The sequence below is a fragment of the Equus quagga genome, chromosome 11 (assembly GCF_021613505.1).
Source record: "Equus quagga isolate Etosha38 chromosome 11, UCLA_HA_Equagga_1.0, whole genome shotgun sequence".
Taxonomy (NCBI): Eukaryota; Metazoa; Chordata; class Mammalia; order Perissodactyla; family Equidae; genus Equus; species Equus quagga.
The window spans coordinates 17,273,702-17,294,713 of record NC_060277.1 but is presented as its reverse complement, the minus strand read 5'-3'; the positions used below and the strand labels follow the sequence as shown (position 1 = coordinate 17,294,713).

Genomic DNA, 21,012 nt, shown 5'->3' with positions numbered 1-21,012 from the left:
TACAAAAGAGAAAAGTGTCGAAAGGGACTGGGAAGGGATGGCAGAGACTTTGGGAAGCCTTCATATGGGAGGTAACATTTAGATTGGGTCCGGAAGGATAAGTGGGAACTTGAACAAGTAGGGTATGAAGGGAACAAACTGGAAACTGAGGCAAAGTCTCTTCTCCTCTTAGCTTTCTTTGAGCCCTCCTGTGCAGTTTCCTCTTTGATGTCTTGCCCATCATGTGCAGCTTGAGTGGTAAGAGGGACCTTGCAAACACCTCCTCAGAAGCTCCCAGCCTGGAAAGACCTACTAGGAACAGAGTCTCAGGGAATAAAGCCAGTTCTAGTTTGGGCCTGAGGGAGAAGGTGGGTGTTCACAGGGTCTCCACTCACAGATCAAGTGATGAGATCTAGAGGACCAAGACAAGGGTGTGACCCAGGGGAGAGGCGTGAAGGACGAGGCCCTCAGCCTGCCTCTAGTCTAGCCGGCTGTTGTATGCTAGCTGCAGTGTGATCCAGTGTAACTCACCTGGGTAAGAGACAGAAAGGGATGTGTGGCCAAAGCCCTAATGAGTAATCAAGAGAGTTCACTTTCCCGGGCTTTCTCTCTGCAGAATCTATCATGCACAGTGAGTTAGCGTGTGGTGGGGGCTGGTCAAGGATTCAAGAATTTCAGGACCCCACCAACTGCTGTCATATCTAGTGCACATACCTTGCATTAGATATTAGCTTAAATGCATTACTCATGCTACCTTCAATCTGTGATGCCCTGTGAGATAGCCGTTATGATCTCTATTTTACAGTAGAAGGACTGAGGTTCAGAGCCATTGACCAAACTACTCACTACCACACAGCAGAGGGCAGTCTGTGGTCAAACCCAGGTTTGTTTGCAACCAAGCCAAAACATCAAAGGACTGCCTTTTGTGCTCTTCCTAATCTCACTGTCTGGCTCTAATAGTAAAAATGAATGAAAGAACACAAAGCAAAATTTAATCTTCATTATTTATCTTTTTCATATTTCATCCTCACACTCAGGTTCACATTGTGAAGTGCAAATGGTCACGATCCTTTTTGTGAACAATTCATTTTCATTTCCTTATTAATGCATTTATTTTGTTCACTTCTCTGACTAGAAAGAATTGTTTTGAACTCCACATTCCAATACTAAATTTCAGCTTTTAAAGGTGAGTAATTAAAACTTCCATCATCAGTCATTCTTTATTTCAGATTCACTGGTTAATCCTTAAACACCTCCCTTTGGAGTTCTGGTAAAGAAAAATGGCATTTTGGCTTCAAATTTAGAGCCAAGATGGGGTCCATTCAAGTGAGGTTCTCACCCCCCATGCAGGGGCATCGCTCTTGCTGTAGACTCTTTGTGCAATGTGTATTGTGTTCTGTTCTTACAGAAAAACACCATGAAAGATCACACCCATGAAAATGCGGTCCCGAGAATAACGCAGCTTCTTGTTCCCCAGCTGAATTCACCTCGGCTGCTGTCTTACAGTACTTTTATTCTCTGCTCAGACAACCGCTGGGGTGAACAAGAATATTACGCATCAAAGGTCTTCCGTTTTCCAGTCACTGCTGTGAAAGTGGACCATGTTTCAGTCTCTGTACAAAAGTTTCCTCTTCCTTCATTTGACATTTATTAACCACTACCACCCTCGCCCCACCCGGTGTGTGACCACTGTATTATGCCTGAGGCTTCAGCAAGTAGTACAGCATGTAACAGTAAGTCTTATAATTAGACTTTCCTAAGCCATAAAATTGATTTAAAGCCTTATTTTACATTTCACAAGGGAAACACTGTCACAGACTTAAATCAGGCAGGGAGACATCAAATCCTTGATACTGAACTGATGGTGGTGGGACACATCCTCATCTGTAAGCTGATTCAGGGGTGGACACACAGCTGCACAACAGGCACTGTCAACTCCAGGGGGCGCCATGCACATCAGCTTCAGTGTGACAGGCACCCCCTGGAGTTGGCCATGGGGCACCCTGCAGATGAGTTTGGACAGGTCGGTCATGAAACATCCTTTAATGAGAAATGAGTGACTCCTTAGGACAATGCCACAATTAAAAATCAGCAAGGCAGGGGCCAGCCCGGTGGCTCAGTGGTTAAGTTCGCGTGCTCCGCTTCGGCGGCCCAGGGTTTCGCTGGTTCGGATCCTAGGCGCGCACGTGGCACCACTCATCAGGCCATGGTGAGGCAGCATCCCACATGCCACAACTGGAAGGACCCACAACTAAAATGTACAACTATGTACTGGGGGGACTTGGGGAGAAAAAGCAGAAAAAAAAAAGGAAGATTGGCAACATTTGTTAGCTCAGGGTGCAATCTTTAAAAAAAAAAAACAATCAGCAAGGCAAAATACTACAATATTAATAAGTATGAAACCTGATTGTCATAATTTCAAATCCTGGCCTATCTGTGTGATCTTTTGGGCAAGTTACTTAACTCCTCCAGGCCTCAATCTTGTCATTTGTAAATGGGTTAACAGCAATATCTACTATGTAGGGTTATTATGAGGATTAGGTAAGTTAATATTTGTAAAGCATGTAGACACTGCCTGATACATAGCAAGTATCATATAAGTTTTTTTGTTAGAAAAACTCAAAAAGACATTTGATTGATCATCCCTTTGGTGCTTAGTAAAATTAAATATAAATCACATACCAAGATTGTCGATAATTTCCCCCTCCATTCTCAATTATTGAAGTGGTTATTGTTACTGAATGCTGTCACTTCAGATTAGAATAACTTTCTTTAATTATGTTTTACACATCTGTGAATACTTTTCGCATGCTCCACAGTCCTTTAAAAACAGAATGAAAATGAAGTAAAATTTTATACCAATTATGGGGATACACATGTGCAATGATGTTCTTTGCTGCACTGTTCCTAATAGAGAAAAATCAGAAACAACTTAGATGCCTATCAATGGAAGACTGGATAAATTGTGGCATATTCATAAAGCATGATAATCTTTGTTCAAAATAAATGAATTAGCTCTGCGTGAAACAATAGGGATACATTTCTAAAACAGTATTAAGCATAAAGAACCCTAGAAGAATGACATGTACAGTATATGCAATAAACTTTCATTTAAAGTCTAAAAACATGCCGAAGAAACTTATATACTATTTTGGATACATTCATATGTAGAAAATGTGTAACAAACATGAGCATGGAGGATACACAACAATATCAGGATCATGATTTGAGGAAGGAGGGAAAGGAATGGAATCTGGCAAGAGCAGAAAGGGGGCTTCAATCTCATCTGTAACATTTTGTTTCTCAAAAGAAAATCTGAAGCAACATGGCAAAATATGAACGTGTATTAAATGAGATTGGAGGTTACCTCATTACATTTTTCTCTAATCTTTTTATTTATATCTGAACATATTGATAATAAAAATAATAATTAACAGAATGCAGTTAAATGGCAAACAGTAATTTTAAAGTTTCCACCCATGGATTTTACTGCTTCTTCTAGTTAATTAAAAAAAAAAAAAGAATTTCAAACATTAACATACCAACAGTTGTGCTGGTGTTTCTTATGAATGGCCCTATTTCATGAGGTTTAGGAGTGCTTTGGCACAAGGGCTCTAAAGAATGTATTTTCATTATTCTAGAAAGAATTTTAATGGCCTGTTGTACATGAGTGTCAATGAGAGTCATGTAGACAAATCCCTAAGCAGTTGTTTTAAGAGCATTTTTTGCTCAGCCAAAAAAAAACCTGCTCTTGGGGCTGGCCTGGTGGCGTAGTGGTTAGGTTTCTGCACCCTACTTCAGCCTCCTGGAGTTTGTGGGTTGGGATCCCGGGTGTAGACCTACACACGGCTCCTCAGGCCATGCTGAGGTGGCGATCCACATGCCAAATAGAGGAAGATTGGCACGGATGTTAGCTCAGGACAATCTTCCTCAAGCAAAAAGAGAAGGATTGACAACAGGTGTTAGCTCAGGGCCAATCTTCCTCACCAAATAAAAGCACTCTCTTGCCTTCCTGGATAATTCTGCTAAGCAAGCATATTGTATGTTTTCATGTGTTTCAAATGAAACAATGTGGAAGCATTTATTTTGGGTGTTTTGCTTTGCAAACCTTTTCAGCAGAAGAGCAAGGAAACTAATCATTCCTTTGAATCTATGTAATGAATTACATTTTGAATATGTTATTGATTGGTGCACCACGACCCAGATTTTCACTGTGACAGATTAAGATGCTGCTGGTGTGTTCTGAGTTTGGTAATTCTCTGTTCATTGTGTAAATTAACTGGGACAATGACCTGTGACTATAAAATTGCAGCTTTGCGGTTAAATATGCCATCGACCTTTTTATGTCCTGTGCATAGTGTATTAAGTCTAAAATGGTCACCAAATTAATTTTGTCAGATGTTGTCTACGTTCTAACTAGAAAACAATTTTTGTTGTCTGGAACATGAATGTTTACAGTAGATATATTTTAAGTACCTCAATTTCAATGCTATTTAGCATTGCTGAGATTATTAAACATGAAATTTATTCATATATTCTGTATTATTTATTGACTGCTCACCACGTCCTGTTGCATCCTAGAGATAAAGTGATGACCAAGACAATGCCACTCTCTTCAAATTGTTAATAATCTAATGAGTAATAGAGTCAAGAAAACAGATCATTATAATACAATGGGATAAGTCCTGTATGTGGGATAAGCAAAGGGTGCTAAAGGAATACCTTACAGGGAAACCCAACCCAGTCTAGGAAGATCAAGGTGAGAGATCAAGGAAGGCTTCCTGTCCTTAGTGTCTATACTGATTCTTCATGTGGAGACTGGAGGAAGAATAGTCCCAGCAGGGGAATCAACACATGGAAAAGCCCAGAGACGAGAGAAGAGAAAGCATACTTTGGAACAAACGTTTGGGTTGTTTCTTTGGTATGAAGAGTCGTCACTGCTCTGTGGTTATCTGTCTCTGGAATTCCTAGCCCAAGTCATCCTGAGGATGGCCATTGGACATCAACTATCTGAAAGTCCTAGATTTGATCCTCAACCTAGGATCAACCTTTGATGCCCAGGCCCCACCCAAAACTAATTAAATCAGAATTTCTAGGGGCTGGTCCCAGACATTGGGATTTTAAAAAAATCTCCAGAAGATGTGAATATTCAGTCAGGTTGAGAATCACTAATTTACGAGATAAATCCTGAGAGGTGTGTTGATTTATCAAATATGCAGGCAAGTAAAAAAGGCAGAAATGCTGGGCAAGGACATTGCAAAAATGAGCTGGCTGTGAAGAAATGACCTTGGGGATCATATCCACCAGCTATGAATCTAAGTGCCAAACAATAAGTGTGACTCATGTTCTAGAATTGGCTCGTGACATACTCAGATAGATAGCACTTCACAGGTTTTTCAGTTCAATTATTTGTTTATTCCCAAACTAGCTAACTCTTACCCTATGTCGGTACGCTAGGTGCTGTGGGCACATGTATGAGTAAGACATTTGATGTCTTACACCCCAGAATTCCCTGTCTAGTGAAGAGACAATTTCTGAGTAATCACAATCATGTGAAAGGACTATACAGAGCTGGGTACACATTGCCTTGTTGAGGCATGGTGTCAGACAAAACAGCAGAGAATAGCTCAATTTTGAAGAAGGAACAGGAGTTAGCAATTCACTGAGACAGAAAGTTTTAGTGTGCTTAGAGCAAAGGATGTGAGAAGCGTGGCATCAAAAGTGAGGCTAGAAAATGGGGTTAGCTACTGGAAGTCAAGAGACCTCTCCCTCCTTGTACTAACAAGCCACAGCCCACACTCTGCCATTCTCTATGTAGCTGGAAAACTTTGTTTTCACAAGTCTCCGAAGGTTGAAAAGATCACCTTATGTGATAGTCATTGGAATAAGACAAAAGGTATAAATCAGGAATTCAAAGTTCTGCGAGTGGCCCAGAGACAGGTGAGGATGTATTCTGTTATGGTTTTGAGGAGCAGCCAAAGCACAGCTGTAGTATTGGATATGCGTCACTTGGGTAGCCAGCCTCTAAGATGGTCTCCAATGATCCCTGTCTGCTACTATTCACATTCTTATGAAATCCTCTCCCTTGAGAGTGTGGGCTGGACTGACTTACTCTCTCCTAAAGAATAGAATAAGATAGAAGTGTCATTTCTGGTATTAGGTTATTAAGAGAGACTGTGGCTTCCATATTAAGTTTTCCCTCTCTCTTTCTCTCTCTCTCTTTTTTTCTCCCTCCGCCTTTCTCTCTTTCTATCTTGAATTTCTCATCCTCGGAGGAAACTAACTGCCATGTTTTCAGGCAGCCCTGGGGAGGGGCCCTTGTTGTGAGGGATCAAAGTCTGCCAACAACCATGTGAGTGAGCTTGGAAGCAGATTCCCAGTCAATCTTTCAGATGAGACTGCACCCATGGCTGACACTTGGCTACAACTTAGTGAGAGACCTTGAACCAGAGGCATTCAATTAAGCTGTGTCCGAATTCTTGACCCACAAAAACTATGAGATAATAAATATTTTTTGTTTTAAGCAGCTGTATTTTGGGATAATTTGTTATGCAGCAATAGATAATGAATACAGTCACCATTCACCCAGGATTTCTGCATATTCCACATCCTCTATGAGGACCTCACAGGTTGGCTACAGAGAGCTATTATTATTAATAATGATGCTTCCCCCTTGAGAAATAAGGTTTATTTCATGCTTGAAAGATGTAAAAATAAAGATGAAGAACTAAGGGATTTAAAGTCTATTCTGATGCTATCAGCTTAAGAGGCAAAATGGTGGAGATTACAGTTGTAGGCAGTATTAAGACCATAGTCCTATGGCACTCCTTTCCATCTGAGGGTGATCCCCATCTTCCTCTCTCTTCCCATCACCCACACACCACCAGAGTGTAATGTTCAAAGCATTTAATGTCCAGCACTCAGGATGGCATCTTGGAGCCTTACTACAGATCTGCTGCCAAGCATAGACTTTGTCCATTTGGCTACCCTCTTTCATTACTATCTTACCACAATAGAAACTTAAGAAGATTTGGACTTTTATGTTTACGCAGGCTTTCTGGCACACCTTTCCTTTCATTTTTACATTATGTAACTTTTTTCTTCAAATGTTCATGAGAAAATGTTTCGCATAGTGAACCAAAAACCTGCCCAGTCTTTGTTTGGCATAGAAACCAATCTGAAGGACCGAAACCTACAACGAAGACTATTAGCTAAGTAACAACATGTCAGTCCTTGGGGCGGGCCCCGTGGCCGAGTGGTTAAGTTTGCGCGCTCTGCTGCAGGCGGCCCAGTGTTTCATTGCTTCGAGTCCTGGGCGTGGACATGGCACTGCTCATCAAGCCAACTATGTACCGGGGGGCTTTGGGGAGAAAAAGGAAAAAAAAAAATCTTTAAAAAAAAATTGTCAGTCTTTGACACATTGATTCATTTCTTTAATTAAACATTTAATAAGATAATGGTAAAGAATATAATACTATAATATTTTAGAATCCTTTTAAATATACAGTTTATTACGTGTTCAGAACCTAACCCATTTCTTCCTAACTTTGTAACACAGGAGAAGAAAACCTCCTGGCAATTTTACGACGAAGATGGTGGAAGTATATGATCCTGGGACTCATAGACCTGGAAGCAAATTACCTGGTGGTCAAGGCCTACCAGTACACGACTCTGACCAGTATCCAGGTACTGACGACTCTTCTTCCCTTCTCAACTGCCTTAGTTTCCAGATGTAGTTTACTTAAAGTTTAGTCACTTGGGAATCTGAATATTACTCTATAAGTTTTGCACCAAGAAGGAAATTGGCAGTATAAAAATTAACTTGAACTTTATTTCTATGTTTTATTAATTTTTCTTAATTTGTGTAATGGGACATCTGTTTCCTCTTTGTTCTTAATACACCACAATAACCATTGACAACATAGGAAAATAATTTGTAGCTATGAATACTGGTAACTAATCTTATGTCAGTAGAAGAATTATTAAAAAACATAAAAATAAGTCTATTTTAGTCACAACTTATAACATTTTAGAATATGTTAATGAACTTTGATTAAGTAATCAAAGTGCTTAATAATCTTTTAGCTTCATTTAATGTGGAGATTTAGCAAACTGAAGGGATAGAATTTTTCCTAAATGGAAAAGATTTAAATTCCTGAAACATGTTATGCATGAAGATAGCCACTGTGTCCTGCCTCCCTCTCTTTTTCTTTCCTGCACATGCACACACACACACACACACACACACACACACACGTGCATATAATTGAAAGTTTAACTTAGGTTTTCACAATTTTCACCAGCTACCACTTGTATTTCTCATTGCACATAAATAATAAGTTTGACTTTTTTGTTTCGTCCTATTTCTCTTTTTATGGCAATATTATGAATTATAATCATTCCAAAGCTCCAGGATGAAAACAAAACATTGTTCACATATTAGACTTTACTTAGACTTGATGCTTAACAACATTCCTGTCACCCTAATAATTCGCTTAGAAACAACAATAACAAATATGGAGAAGCAAACAGGCAAGCACAGCACGTGAATAAATTTGTATCTAGATTGAATGGAAAGCTGTCTAAACCAGATTTGGATGGGGCTCCATGCTTCTTCCTGCAAGCCCAGTGAGAGACAGAAAGGATGCCTGCCCACAACCAGTGAAGAGAAGTCCAGAGCTCTATTCCGATTGGACCACACTGATGGCAGGGGAATGCTGTGTGCTAATTGCCTTAGACCTGGACTCCCTGAACCAATACGGAAAGAGATTTCTCTGATTGGTTTAGACAAATGTTTCTCAATGGGAGTACTACTGGCATTTTGGGTGGGGCAATTTTTCAGGATGTGGGTTCCTTTCCTACTTTCTCCATCATTTAGCACTTCTAGGCCCTGCCCACTAAACGCCAATAGTATCATTTTCAGCCTTCATAACAACCATAAGTGTCCCCATGGATTTCCAAATGCCCTCTAGCAGAGAAGAACCATCTCTGGTTGAGATCTCTGGCTCACCAATCAGGACACGCTCCTGGAGTCAGGGTGGGATCAATCCCACGCAATCACATATCTGTCACTCATTGAGGGCAAGGTGAGGTGGATGGATGCTGGGAGGACAACTTCAATGCCTCTACACCCAGCATAACTCCCCCCTTGCTTCAACCAGCCCCACAATGACAACAGATATCTCTCTGTCTCCTGGACTCCCATGACACTTGTTTTTAGCTCTGTCTCTATAATCCATCTTACCTAAGAATGAGGTTTGAATCTTCCCATCTATTCCAGCAAGCTGTGAGCTCTTTCACAGCAGGGCTGATTTCTTGTTCACGTTTGAACCTCTAGTACCTTGTAGAAAACCCAGTACATGCTAGGTACTCGATCAAAGTTTAAAGAAGTTAATTAAATTGCATTGATTTCCAGTATTTTAGGGCACAGAAATTCCCAGCAGTTCTATACCTAAATGTAGAGGCCTCTGGAATGTCTATACAGATTTGGTGGGAGAAGGAAGAGAGGAATGTGAGCTTCATGGCAGAACTGGGCCCAGTAGCCTGGAGTCAAAAATTATACATAGGCCCAAGGGAGAACGAGGAGGAGACTTCCTCCTTTGGAACAGAGTTGACTTTGGTTTTTTATGCTAAGCATTGAAAAGTCACAACCAATTGCTGGTTTCTTACTCTATGGGGTATTTTTAAATTTTTTTTTAATTTTGAATTTTTTTTTCTGAACAGGGACAATTTATTCTTAACAACTGGTCACCTTATCCTCAGGTGTTTAATTCAACCCATGTTATATACCACTGTCCAAATCCATCCTTCCTCTCTCAAATTAGCTGCTTGACACAGTGTGTAGCATTGCATTCTATGAAAAATTTTAATTCTATAGTAAGACAGAAAAATGATAATTCCGCTGAAGTATCACTTGGTCCTCGTTGTTATTTACTGAGCAAGGGAGAGGAGGAAGTGAAAAAGTAAGTTGCATCTAACAGTTCTAGAACCATTTTGCCACCTTCAACAACTAAACCTGTTAAATAATAATAAATGGTCAGAACAGAAGGCATTTGCTCTGGGGACCATGTCTGTACTGCTGTTTAGTAATTTAATTCTGTTTACTCATTGCAAATCGGTGGAATTAACAAGGACCAATGATGACTTTCCCTTGTTTCTATAAATATTAACTGAGCACATAATATGTGCTCAGCCTTGAGCTTTTACTCATATTAATCATTAAGGAAAACACCTTAATTAAGCATCTGAGAAATGCACTAGTTACTGAAGGTGATGTAAAGAGAGATGAATGAGCCTTGCCCTCCGGGAGCTCATGAACTAAGGGGATAAGAGGCACAGTCTATTGATTGCAGCACCAAGTATAGGAAGAGAGCAGATACCCAGGTGCTACAGTTTTCAAAAAAGACAGAAATGATGTTTATCTCCAAAGGCAAAAATGTATCCATTCAGATGAGTTTGTAAGGTTGGGTAAAATGTGGAGAGGATAAAATGTGGGTATGGCTTTACACATGGAATGAAGTGCATGACTGGAGCATGGAGGCAGCAGATGCAAGGAATATGATTGGAGAATAAATTTTCCAGTTTGATTCATCCAGTCACTTAAAAATTAACTACTGAATACTTCTGTCTTCAAGACAGTGTATTGGGTGGTAAACATACTTGTGAGCAAAAATAAATACTGTCTGTATTTTCATGGAGCTTCCAGTCAAATGGAGAAGGCAGCCTTTGATCAATTCACCAAACAAATGGATGTATAATTATAAGCAAGGAGAAATGTTCTAAAGGAAAGCAGCACAGTTCTATGAGAACTTTGTCAAAACTACCTGACCTAAACTGGAGGAGGTTGGGGAAGATTTTCCTAAAAACCTGATGGTGGAACTGAGATCTAAAAGAGGAGTGGAAGATCGGTTGAGAGGGAAAGAAGTCCAAGCGAAGAAGACAACATGCTCAAGGCCCTGTGGTAGGAAGAACCACGGCAAAGATGAGGTTGTGGACAATGTCATGTGGCTGGGCACGGAGAGTGAAGAGAAGAGTGGTACCAGATGGCCTGGGGATGGAGGCAGGGGCCAGACTGCAGGCGTCTTGCCGGCCAGGTCAAGGGTTTGAGTCTTTAGGCTAAGTGCCATAGGGAGCTAAATTTGAGTTTTAAAGGCAACTCAGGGTCTGGTGTAGAGAACAGATTGAAGCAATAAGTGCTCATAAAGGAATAGAGGACGACAGAGCTGAAAAGTTAAGTTGGGGCCATATTGTAGGTGGCCTTCAATGCCGGGATGAAGAGCATGACTTAATTTTGTCAGTAAAAGAGAGCTGTGAAGGTTTCCAAGGGAAGATATGATAGGATGAGACTCAATAGCCCCTTTTCAAAGCATTTTTGTTTTAACAAGACAGTCTTCATTAAGAGTTGGCGGAGCACCAAATACTGTTGTTTTCTGATTCTCTTAAAAACGGAGATGGTAAAGCAAAAAGACGTGAAGAGCCCCTCCTTGCTTTATCTTCTTGTCCTTTCAATTCATTCATCAAACTTATGGTTAACTGTCACAAACAATTGATACATGAATCTTGAGAGGAAAACTATCTTTTTGAAATGATTATAGACTCAGGGAATTTCAAAAATATATAGCATTCTTTGGACTGTTCACACAGCTTTCCCCAAGGGTGACATTTTATATGACTTTAGTATAATGTCAAAACCAGATATTGACACTGGTACAATACTGCTAACTAGACTCCAGTCATCCCCCCTTATCCGTGGGAGATGCATTCCAAGACCCCCAGTGGATGCCTGAAACTACGAATAGTACCAAATCCTATATGTACTACGTTTTTTCTTTTACATACATACCTATGATACAATTTAATTTATAAATTAGGCACAGTAAGAGATTAACAACAACTAATAATAATAAAATAGAACAATTATAACAATATACTGTAATAAAAGTTACCATAGATCTTAGCAACTTCAGCATGCAATTTTTTTTCTTTCCTTATTAATTCAAGAACTTCCACCTTTCCACTTAAAGGATGCACTTTACAGCTTCTCTTTGGCATATCCAAATTCCCAGCATCACTAGTCTTGCACTTTGGGGCCATTATTAGGTAAAATAAGGGTTACCTGAACACAAGCACTGAGATACCGTGACAGTCTGTCTGATAACCGAGATGGCTACTAAGTGACTGAGGGACAGGTAGTGTATACAGCATGGATGTGCTGGACAAAGGATGATTCGTGTCCCAGGCAGGATGGAGCAGGATGGCACAAGATTGCATCACACTACTCAGAATGGCACACAATTTGAAACTTATGATTTGTTTGTTTCTGGGATCTTCCATTTAATATTTTCAGACCATGGTTGACCGTGGGTAACTGATACCATGGAAAGAGAAATTGCAGATAAGAGGCACTACTGTACAGACTTTATTCAGTTTTCATACCTTTTTCCTTCACTCGTGTGTGTGTGTGTGTGTGTGTGTAGTTCAGTGCAATTTGACCCTATGTATACGTTTGTGTAACCATTATCACAATCAGAATAAAGAACTGCTCCATCATCACAAAGGAACTTCCTCGTGCTAGCCCTATAAAGTCATATCCATTCCACCATCCCCATCCCTGGCAACCACTCATCTGTTCTCCTATATAATTTTGTCAGCTGCAGAATTCTATATAAAATGGAATCGTACAATATTCAATCTTTTGAGACGGGCTTTTTTTCACTAAGCATAATATCCTTAAGTCTGTTCAAATCGTTGCGTATATCAATAGTTTGTACCTTTTTATTGCTGAGTAGTATTCCATGGTATAGATATCCCAGAGTGTGTTTAACCATCCACCTGTTGAAGGACACTTGGGTGTTTCCAGCTTTGGGCTTTTACAAATAAAGCTGCTATGAACATTCATGTGCAGGTTTTTGTGTTAACATAAGATTTCATTTCTCAGAGATAAATGCTCAAAAGTACAATTGCTGGATCATATGGAAAGTGCCTGGTTTTAGAACCTGTCAAACAACTTTTCAGAGTGTCTATACCATTTTACATTCCCACCAGCAAAGTATTAGAGATCCAGTTGCTCCCCATCCTCACCAGCATTTTGTGTTATTGCTTTTTTATTTAGTGATTCTAAAAGGTGCATAGTGATTGCTTCATTGTAGTTTTAATTTGCAATTCCCAGGTGGCTAATAATGTTGAACATCTTTTGGAAAAAACATTTTTTAATTTTGTCTTTATAGTCAGAAGCTAAAGAAAATTAACAATGGCAAAGGAGATAACATTTATTAAGGAAAAAGATGATGAAAGAGAAACAGGGAAGTGAAGAAACCCAGCCGTTTCCTTTATTAGAAAGTAAAAGGAGATTTATAAGGATTTATAAGGATTGTATTCTAAAGACACATTTGTGAGTTTGTATCTCTTGACTTGTAGAGAATGAATAGATTGTGCCTATGACTTTGAGACAGATTAGCGATGACATTTGGATAAATTCTAAAAGCCATGCTATTTTTATAACTGTGCTATATGAACCGTTTCAGTAGAAATATCAGCTTTACGACTTCTCGCCTAAAGATTATTCATCTTTCTTCAGCCATGTGGTACTAAAATGCAAACAGATGAAACTAGTGTTTCTGTGAAATAGGAAGAAAGCAGGTCTCTTCAAATATGATATTTGGTAATTAAAATTAACTCACATTGGAAACAATTTCCAGGACTCTTGCTGACAACCGTGCTGAGGGGTCTGCACCTCTAACACGTCCACTCCTGCACACAGTGCACATTTCAGAGTTCTTCCCATTCTTCAGGCAGTTTCCATCAGGAGCAAAGAACAGGAAAGAAATCCCTCCAGCCCTGATTATTTTATTTCTGCCCCACTCCTCTGGCTTGGACATGTTAGCAGAGGTTAATACAGAATGAAAGCCAGCCTCCCTGATGTGCAGTGTGATATTAAGCCCAAGACTAATTCTCCAAGGCATTCACATGCAACATATATGTGTAACACACACAACATGCTACAGCATACACATGCAACAGTTTGTCTCATTGCTTTACATAACTCTCCAGCCTTTCTGGGTCCATTCTTTCTGAATTTTTGGTAGGCTATGAATTAAGTTGTATCAGTACAGAGAAACGTTGGGTAGTTTGTGCCTTGTTGTGCTTCTCTGGAGTCTAAAGTTTAATCCATGTGAATAGATTAATAAATCTATACACTTGCCTTTATTGCTTAAAAAATGCCAATGCTGGGCCTGGCCCCCTTACCTGAGTGGTTAAAGTGCTGTGCACTCCACTTCAGTGGCCTGGGTTCGTGGGTTTGGATCCCGGGAAGAGACCTACTCTACTCACCAGCCATGCTGTGGCAGTGTCCCACATACAAAAAATCAGAGGAGGATTGACACAGAGCTTAGCTCAGAGCTAATCTTCCTCAGGTGAAAAAAGAAGAGGATTGGCAATGGATGTTAGTGCAGGGAGAATCTTCCTCAGGAAAAAAAAAAAGAATGCCAGCGCTATGGCTGGATGCTGGGGACACAACAGCTGATCAGACCTGAGCCCTGCTGTGGGCAATAAACAGCTACATTAACAATTAGAATACAGTATAGTAGCATGATGAAAAAAGTATGCATTCAGTTTATTGGAGACCCAGGAGAGAGGTACTTCTTACCCTCAGGATTCATGAAACTGTGGTCTCATAGTCAAGAAGTTATGACACACAAGAGAAAGTCACTAAACAGACTTTTTATTTGTAGCCAACCTGAATTTCCACCTCCGTGGATGAGCCCAGAGACAAAGCTCGCCTATGCACATTAGAAGCGGGTCCCATGGGCTTGAGTTTACGATTATGAGCTCAGCTTTTAAAGCTGTCTTTCCTTCTTTATCCTTGCTGTTTTTACCTGTCCCTGGTGCAGGACTGTGGCAGTTTAACGACTATTCAAGAGATATTTTAAAGTACATTTAAAGGCAAAGGCTTTTAAAAGCAGACAAAATTCTTATCGCTAAAGGGAACATGATATTCTGAATCTCTTTCAGATTTCTTAGATCTGAACTTCCTATTCTCATGATTGTGAAAATAACTTAAATATGTAGCAGTTCAATCTGAATATTTGATTGGGTGCTGCCTGGTTTTCTGTCAGGCGTTTGTCCAGATATGGGGTATAGACTTTGCCCATGATTGGAGGAATACATTAAAATTATCTTCAGTCTCTCTTTAGTTCCATTACTATGCCCATCGTGAAGCCTATCTTTAAAAGTGTTCTGTAGAATTCCCTTCTACAGAAGGGCACTTTCATATTCTACCTCCATTGACTCTGATCTCCCAGATGCCATCAGGCAAAGCCACTGGAAAACAAGAAAGTGTCTCTCTCCCTTTTCTTCCACTGCATTCTGTGACAGCCATGCTTGCAAGACAGAAAAAAATGCATTAGGTCCTGTCTTTATTTCTTCATCTTCACTTTCCTGATGTTAACAGTCACTTTCTACTATATATGATAGTTCTTTGTTTACATATTTCCTCTCTCATTCAAGTCTATAAGGTCCTTGAAGGGGGGGACCTGTGTACCTGTTACACATGAAGCGCTGAATAAATTCCTGATACTTGAGTAAATGCAGAAACAATTCGTCTTTGTTTCCATCACAACATCATATACATATAGATGCCAAAAATGTATGAAATACTTGAATAAATAAGTTAATGAATGAAAGGATGAATTTCTGAAGGCTGGTTACTGGGCAAGTCAACACGAGACCTTTAGTAGTTTTATCATCAGTAAGTGCGTTTATTCATACGGGACCCAGTATGGAATTCTAAACACCTTTTAAGTGTTCTGCTGTACTCTGGGGATGTGAAGATGATGGAAAACGTCCCCGTTCTCAAGAAGCTCAAGTGTTGTAGGCATAGCCTAAATGCAGATTTGTTCACATTTAAAGCAACAATACCTCTTTTATATCCCATAATTGATCTAATCTTTACAGTGAAGCTTCCCAAACACCCTGAAGCTGGCTAAGGAGCAGCAGGTGGAGGGAAGAAGCTGATTAAATGTAAAGTTTGCCAATTTCTTCCAGTTTAAAAATTTTCCTTGGATAGTTCATTTGCTTTTGAACAAATGCTCAGCCTCTCAGAATTCCTTTCTTCCACACTCATTTCTGAGATGACATGTGGGGCTCTTGTGTGACCTTCAGCCTCATGTTGGTCCTTTGGCTGCTGTCCACCATAGGGCACTGGGCCAGTTGTTGAGTATGCACTTGCTGGATTGGATATGAAGCTGCTGTTCGGTTCTGTGCCTGGCATCCTGTGGGCCTCTACTCTCTCAGTCCCAGCAATCTTCTCTCTGTCCTTGCTGACATCCCCCTTGATTCTCCTTGATGCTGTGGGCCTCCAGGTATCTGGCTGTGAATGCATTTGGTCCCCAGCCTTGGCAGTTCCTGCCATGTGGAACGCCCCCCCCACTGCATGGTAAGCCAGCCTGAACCTCTTTGCAGAGCACTTGGATTTCTGGCAGAACAGAAGCTGAGGAGGATTCTGGGGAGTCAGGGGGTTCTGCTAATGACACTTTACCTCTGGTTGTCCTCTAATGTGCCCTCTTCAGGTTGGTGTGGTGCTGCCCCAAAAGGAAACCAATGGTTTGCTTTCGGTTTCCTCTCAAACTACCTAGCATTCTTTCTTCCCCTGGGACTTCAATACCAAGAGGGCACCTCTGGGCACATATGACTCAACACTCATTTCTCCTATGTCAGTTTCCTTTCTTCTTCCCACCGCCCACAGGTGGGAGGGACAAGCCCCTCTTTCCTCCTTCCTCTCTAGTATGGACTTCTTTGTCTCACATCCTCCTTCCAGGACACCAGGCCTCCTGGCTCAGCCCTAAGAGGGCAACCCTCCCCATTCTGGTAGGAACTCTGATACAGTTCGCAATATCAATTCTTGATGTGTTGGAGAGAGAATTATAGAATTTAGAATCCCTTCTCTCCCCACGAACCTGACTCTCCAGACCTTTCCTTGCTAAAGAAGTCAGGAAAGTCAGCTTTGTGGTTGAAAGCTGATCAATGACCTCTCTGTTCTATAAAGGACCTGCTCTCTTTTTCCCCATGTCTTAGTTTGACAGTTAGAAGGCTGTATCGGGCACGATGTAAGGGGAAATTTAATATTTCCAAAAAATTTTATCCTGTTTTTCTGGAAGACCGACCTGTAATCAAACTACAGTGCAGCATGAAAAGTAGAAAAAGGGAGCTATACACAAAATGCTAGAGGATGACAGAGGAGGAGTGACTGAATCCACCAGTGACAGGAAGGCCTCTCAAGGAGGCATTTCAGTGGGGTCCATAAACCTAGGTTTTACTGAAAACATGAATCTGACAGTAAAACAGGGCCACTTGGTTCTCTGGTGATTGTCAGCTCCAGTGGCTCACGTGGACAGGTTATAATTAAATGAGATGCCCTAAATATGTTTTTCTCTCCCTCTGAGCATCCGTTTTCCCACTTATAAGTGAGAATTTGAAAAGCTGCCTCCTGGTGTGGTCATGGGCATGCAAATGTAACACTGCATTCAGCAGTCCATGTTTCTCCACCAGCCCTAAGGCAAAAATAATGCAACAAATAATAACATGTTAGATTGTTCTGATCCTGTCACCACCTCCTATTGCAAACTCTAACACCTTCCTCAGTGAAGTTCCTCTGTCCTTCCTACAAATAGAACTTTCACTGGTCTTCCCACATTGTCAGTCTTGTCTGAGATTCCTGTCACGATCAGTCTGAGGTCCATGTGACAATCAGTCGGCCAAGCTGGGACACCCACTACCTTAGCAATACCTGCAACATGTAGTAGATGCTCAATAAATGCCAGCTCCTTTTGCTCATTTATTTTCCACTTCATGTATTCTTTCCATTGATCCAATTTAGAGAAAAAAAATAAAGAAGATACGTGTTGCCTAAAGCAGTCCACCCTTTCATATACTCTCACTCATGAGATACAGCAAATTTAAGATGAGCGATGAAAAATTGCACGGTTGCACGCAAAGTGATCTTGGTGAAAGTACTTGCTAGAGACACAAGGAGAAGATTAGGAAACCCATATCCCAACTGGCTTTGGCACTGATTGATTACTGGGTTACCTCAGGTGAGACCATTTGCCAGTCAATGGAGGCGAAATTTCATAAAGATTAACAAGAGTGCTTCTGGCTATCAACAAAATCCTTCCAACCCACTCTGTTCAGGAGTGAAAATAGCAAGGGAAATTGTACGAGCACATATGGCGATATCCTATTTGGAATCATGTTTTCACAGTCTCAGGAGCTAAACAAACCTTAAAGCCCTGGAATACTGTTGCTTGACATGTAAAATCAGGACAATTTTCTCCAGTGATACAGCTATACCTCCTTGTCTGCAACAAAATGTTCCTGAAATAATATTTCCAAATAAATTTTTATGAACGATTTATAATTTTAATACACTGGAAAATGCACAGAGCATTTCTTATAAATTGAAAGATCATTTTGTACTATGAGTAATAACTCGTTTGTTTCCTTAGGTATTCTTTCCATATGCCGAGTTTGTGAAAAGTAAAACTGTCCTATAGTCCAATGTTATGCCACACACAAAGATGTGTATTTTTCAGAGTTAGTGGCCACATTGCCTAGCCTGGCATAGGGGTGACTGGGGCGGATGGAAAGACTCAAGAGGCCCAGCCTTGATACTCACAAGGCTTCTTTACACTCACACAGAGCAAACTGGTATCCATTGACTGCATTAGACCTCCTGAACATGGATGTTCTCTACAGAATACAGACAGGGAGATTGTGGGCAGATGCTTGTACAAATGAACCGCTTTAATCAATATTTTCATTCATTTAAGTACGGAATTCGAAATAGATTTAGTGAGCACCTCTGGGGGGTGGGGTGTGTGTATGTAAAAGAGAGACAGACACACAGAGACAGAGAGAAACTGAGACAGAGGCAGAATGAAAGCATAGCATTGAAAACAAAAGTTTTTAATGGCCAAGTAAATAAAATTTTAAAACAAATTTTTCTTTACTTTGAAACTTTTGACTTATAAGCCTTGATAGAAACTAATTTTAATTAAATTTTTCCAAAGTCAGAGCGTTCCAATTAGCCATGCTTTAAGATCTTGCCAATTAAGGTATGCTCATTGGCTGAATGTGTTCACTTGGCCTTGAAGTGGTTTTTATAGACATGAAATCTTTTGATAGAAATTTAGAATCATGTTTTTATTTCAAGTCATCCCCCTTGAATTTCTCCAAGCAAAATTCTATAAATAACATCATTGATAGTTTCTCATCATTTTCTCCAGGTAATTCCCGCCTGGTTCCTGAAACATTGAAGATTATTAATAAGATGAAAGAAAAAGTGAAAGGTTTTCTGTGTTGGATAAGGATTTGAGGACTTTTTAAACCAATGATCTAGTTTTGGCTCATTTTAAAAGACAATGCTATATCCTATAAAGGATTTAATTAGAGGACACAATATGAATAGATAATGGACTTGAAAACAGCTACTTTGCAACAAAGAGCGTCCATCATTAGGCAATGTAGCGTGAGAATTAAGAGTAAGCAAATTCCAAATGGTTTAATTAGAATCCTCTTTCTATATAAGAATTCTCTTTGCTTTTTAAATATAAAGGTCCTTGAAGTAATAACAATATTTTACTATATAAGATGCAAACAAAGTAGCTTAATAAATTGCAAATTTTATACATTCAAATCAATATTATCCCTCCAAGTTTTTATCTTTTGTTATCACACACTTATTCTAATGTGGCTATCATTGTTCAAAATATTTTAGAATTTTTCTTTTGAATTTGTCAGAGCCAGTTTTAAGTCATGCAAGTTTCCTTATAATTTATACATCCTTTGGATCCAGAAAGTATTATCTAGTTCAATCCAGCATTTTGGTTCTTTTCAAGAAATAAAACCTATTCTCAAAGAGAGAACAGTTGCATCCATGAAGGATATTCCACTGAGTGCTCCGAAGGAAATTTCAAAGAATTCAAAATGTTTTTGAGCAATAAGAGCTTCATTAAAATACACCCATGACCTTCCAGAGTGACTACCTTGAATGACAACCATGTTCAGATGAATGAATTCCAGTGTGTTAAAGACTAGATATGTAAACACTTGCACATCCTGGTCAATAAGTGGCAGTTTTCTTTCCCTTAAAAAAAAATACTCATTATTTTCAAGGCACACCTTTGATTATACATGAACATAGCTGGTGTAGTAGGCAGAATAATGGCCCTCCAAAGATGGAACATTCGAATCCTCGTAATATGTAAATATGTTACTTTACTAGGCAAAAGGGACTTGCAGGTGTGTTTAAATTGATGAAGCTGAGATGATGAAATTATCCCAGATTATCTGAGTGACCCCAATGTAATCACAAAGGTCCTTTGAAGAGAGGAGCAGGGGTCAGAGGTAAGAGGAGATATGGCAATGGAAGCAGAGGTCAAACAGTCAGAGAGAGATTTGAAGATGCTACACTCCTGGCTTTGAAGATGGAAGAAGGAGCCACAAACCAAGGACTGCAGAAAGCCCCTAGAAGCTGAAAAAGGCGAAGAAAGGGATTCTGCCCTCAAGCCCTGGAAGGAACTGTCAACACCTTGATTTTAGGACTTTTAACCTCCAGAACTGTAAGATAATGAATTTGTATTGTTTTAAGCAACTAAGTTTGTGGTCATTTGTTACAGCATCTATAGGAAACTAATACAAATGGAGACAGAATTTAATCCTCCCCACCCTACAGGCAGATTTGAAAGCACTGACCTTTCGAGGGCTTCCCCCAAGAAGAACCAAAAACACGGGTACAAGAGCAGGCTTCTCTTGCCCACCTGTGTTCGTGTTTCCATTCTTTGAGAAAAGGATTCTTCTGGGGACCTGTTCTCTCTTTATGGTTACTAAGATGCCAATCCTCCCAAGGCCGCCTAGATGGGCTCCTTGGAGGAACACTTTGGTGCTGTCTGTCATGGATAGATGCACATGAAAACACTACCATGCCATGACTGGTTGCATTTACAGAAGTGCCCATTTTGACTCAATCACTACACAGAA

At 40.1% G+C, this 21,012-nt stretch overlaps 1 protein-coding gene across 1 annotated transcript in view; it reads left to right on the top strand.

The window, feature by feature from the left end:
• The window catches only part of SLC35F1 (solute carrier family 35 member F1), a 370,475-nt gene that overhangs the window by 285,445 nt on the left and 64,018 nt on the right, over nt 1–21,012 (top strand). The window contains exon 3 of the mRNA XM_046676589.1: nt 7,538–7,665. Within this exon, the coding sequence (XP_046532545.1) occupies nt 7,538–7,665 (128 nt within the window). The remainder of the gene's footprint in view (nt 1–7,537; nt 7,666–21,012) is intronic.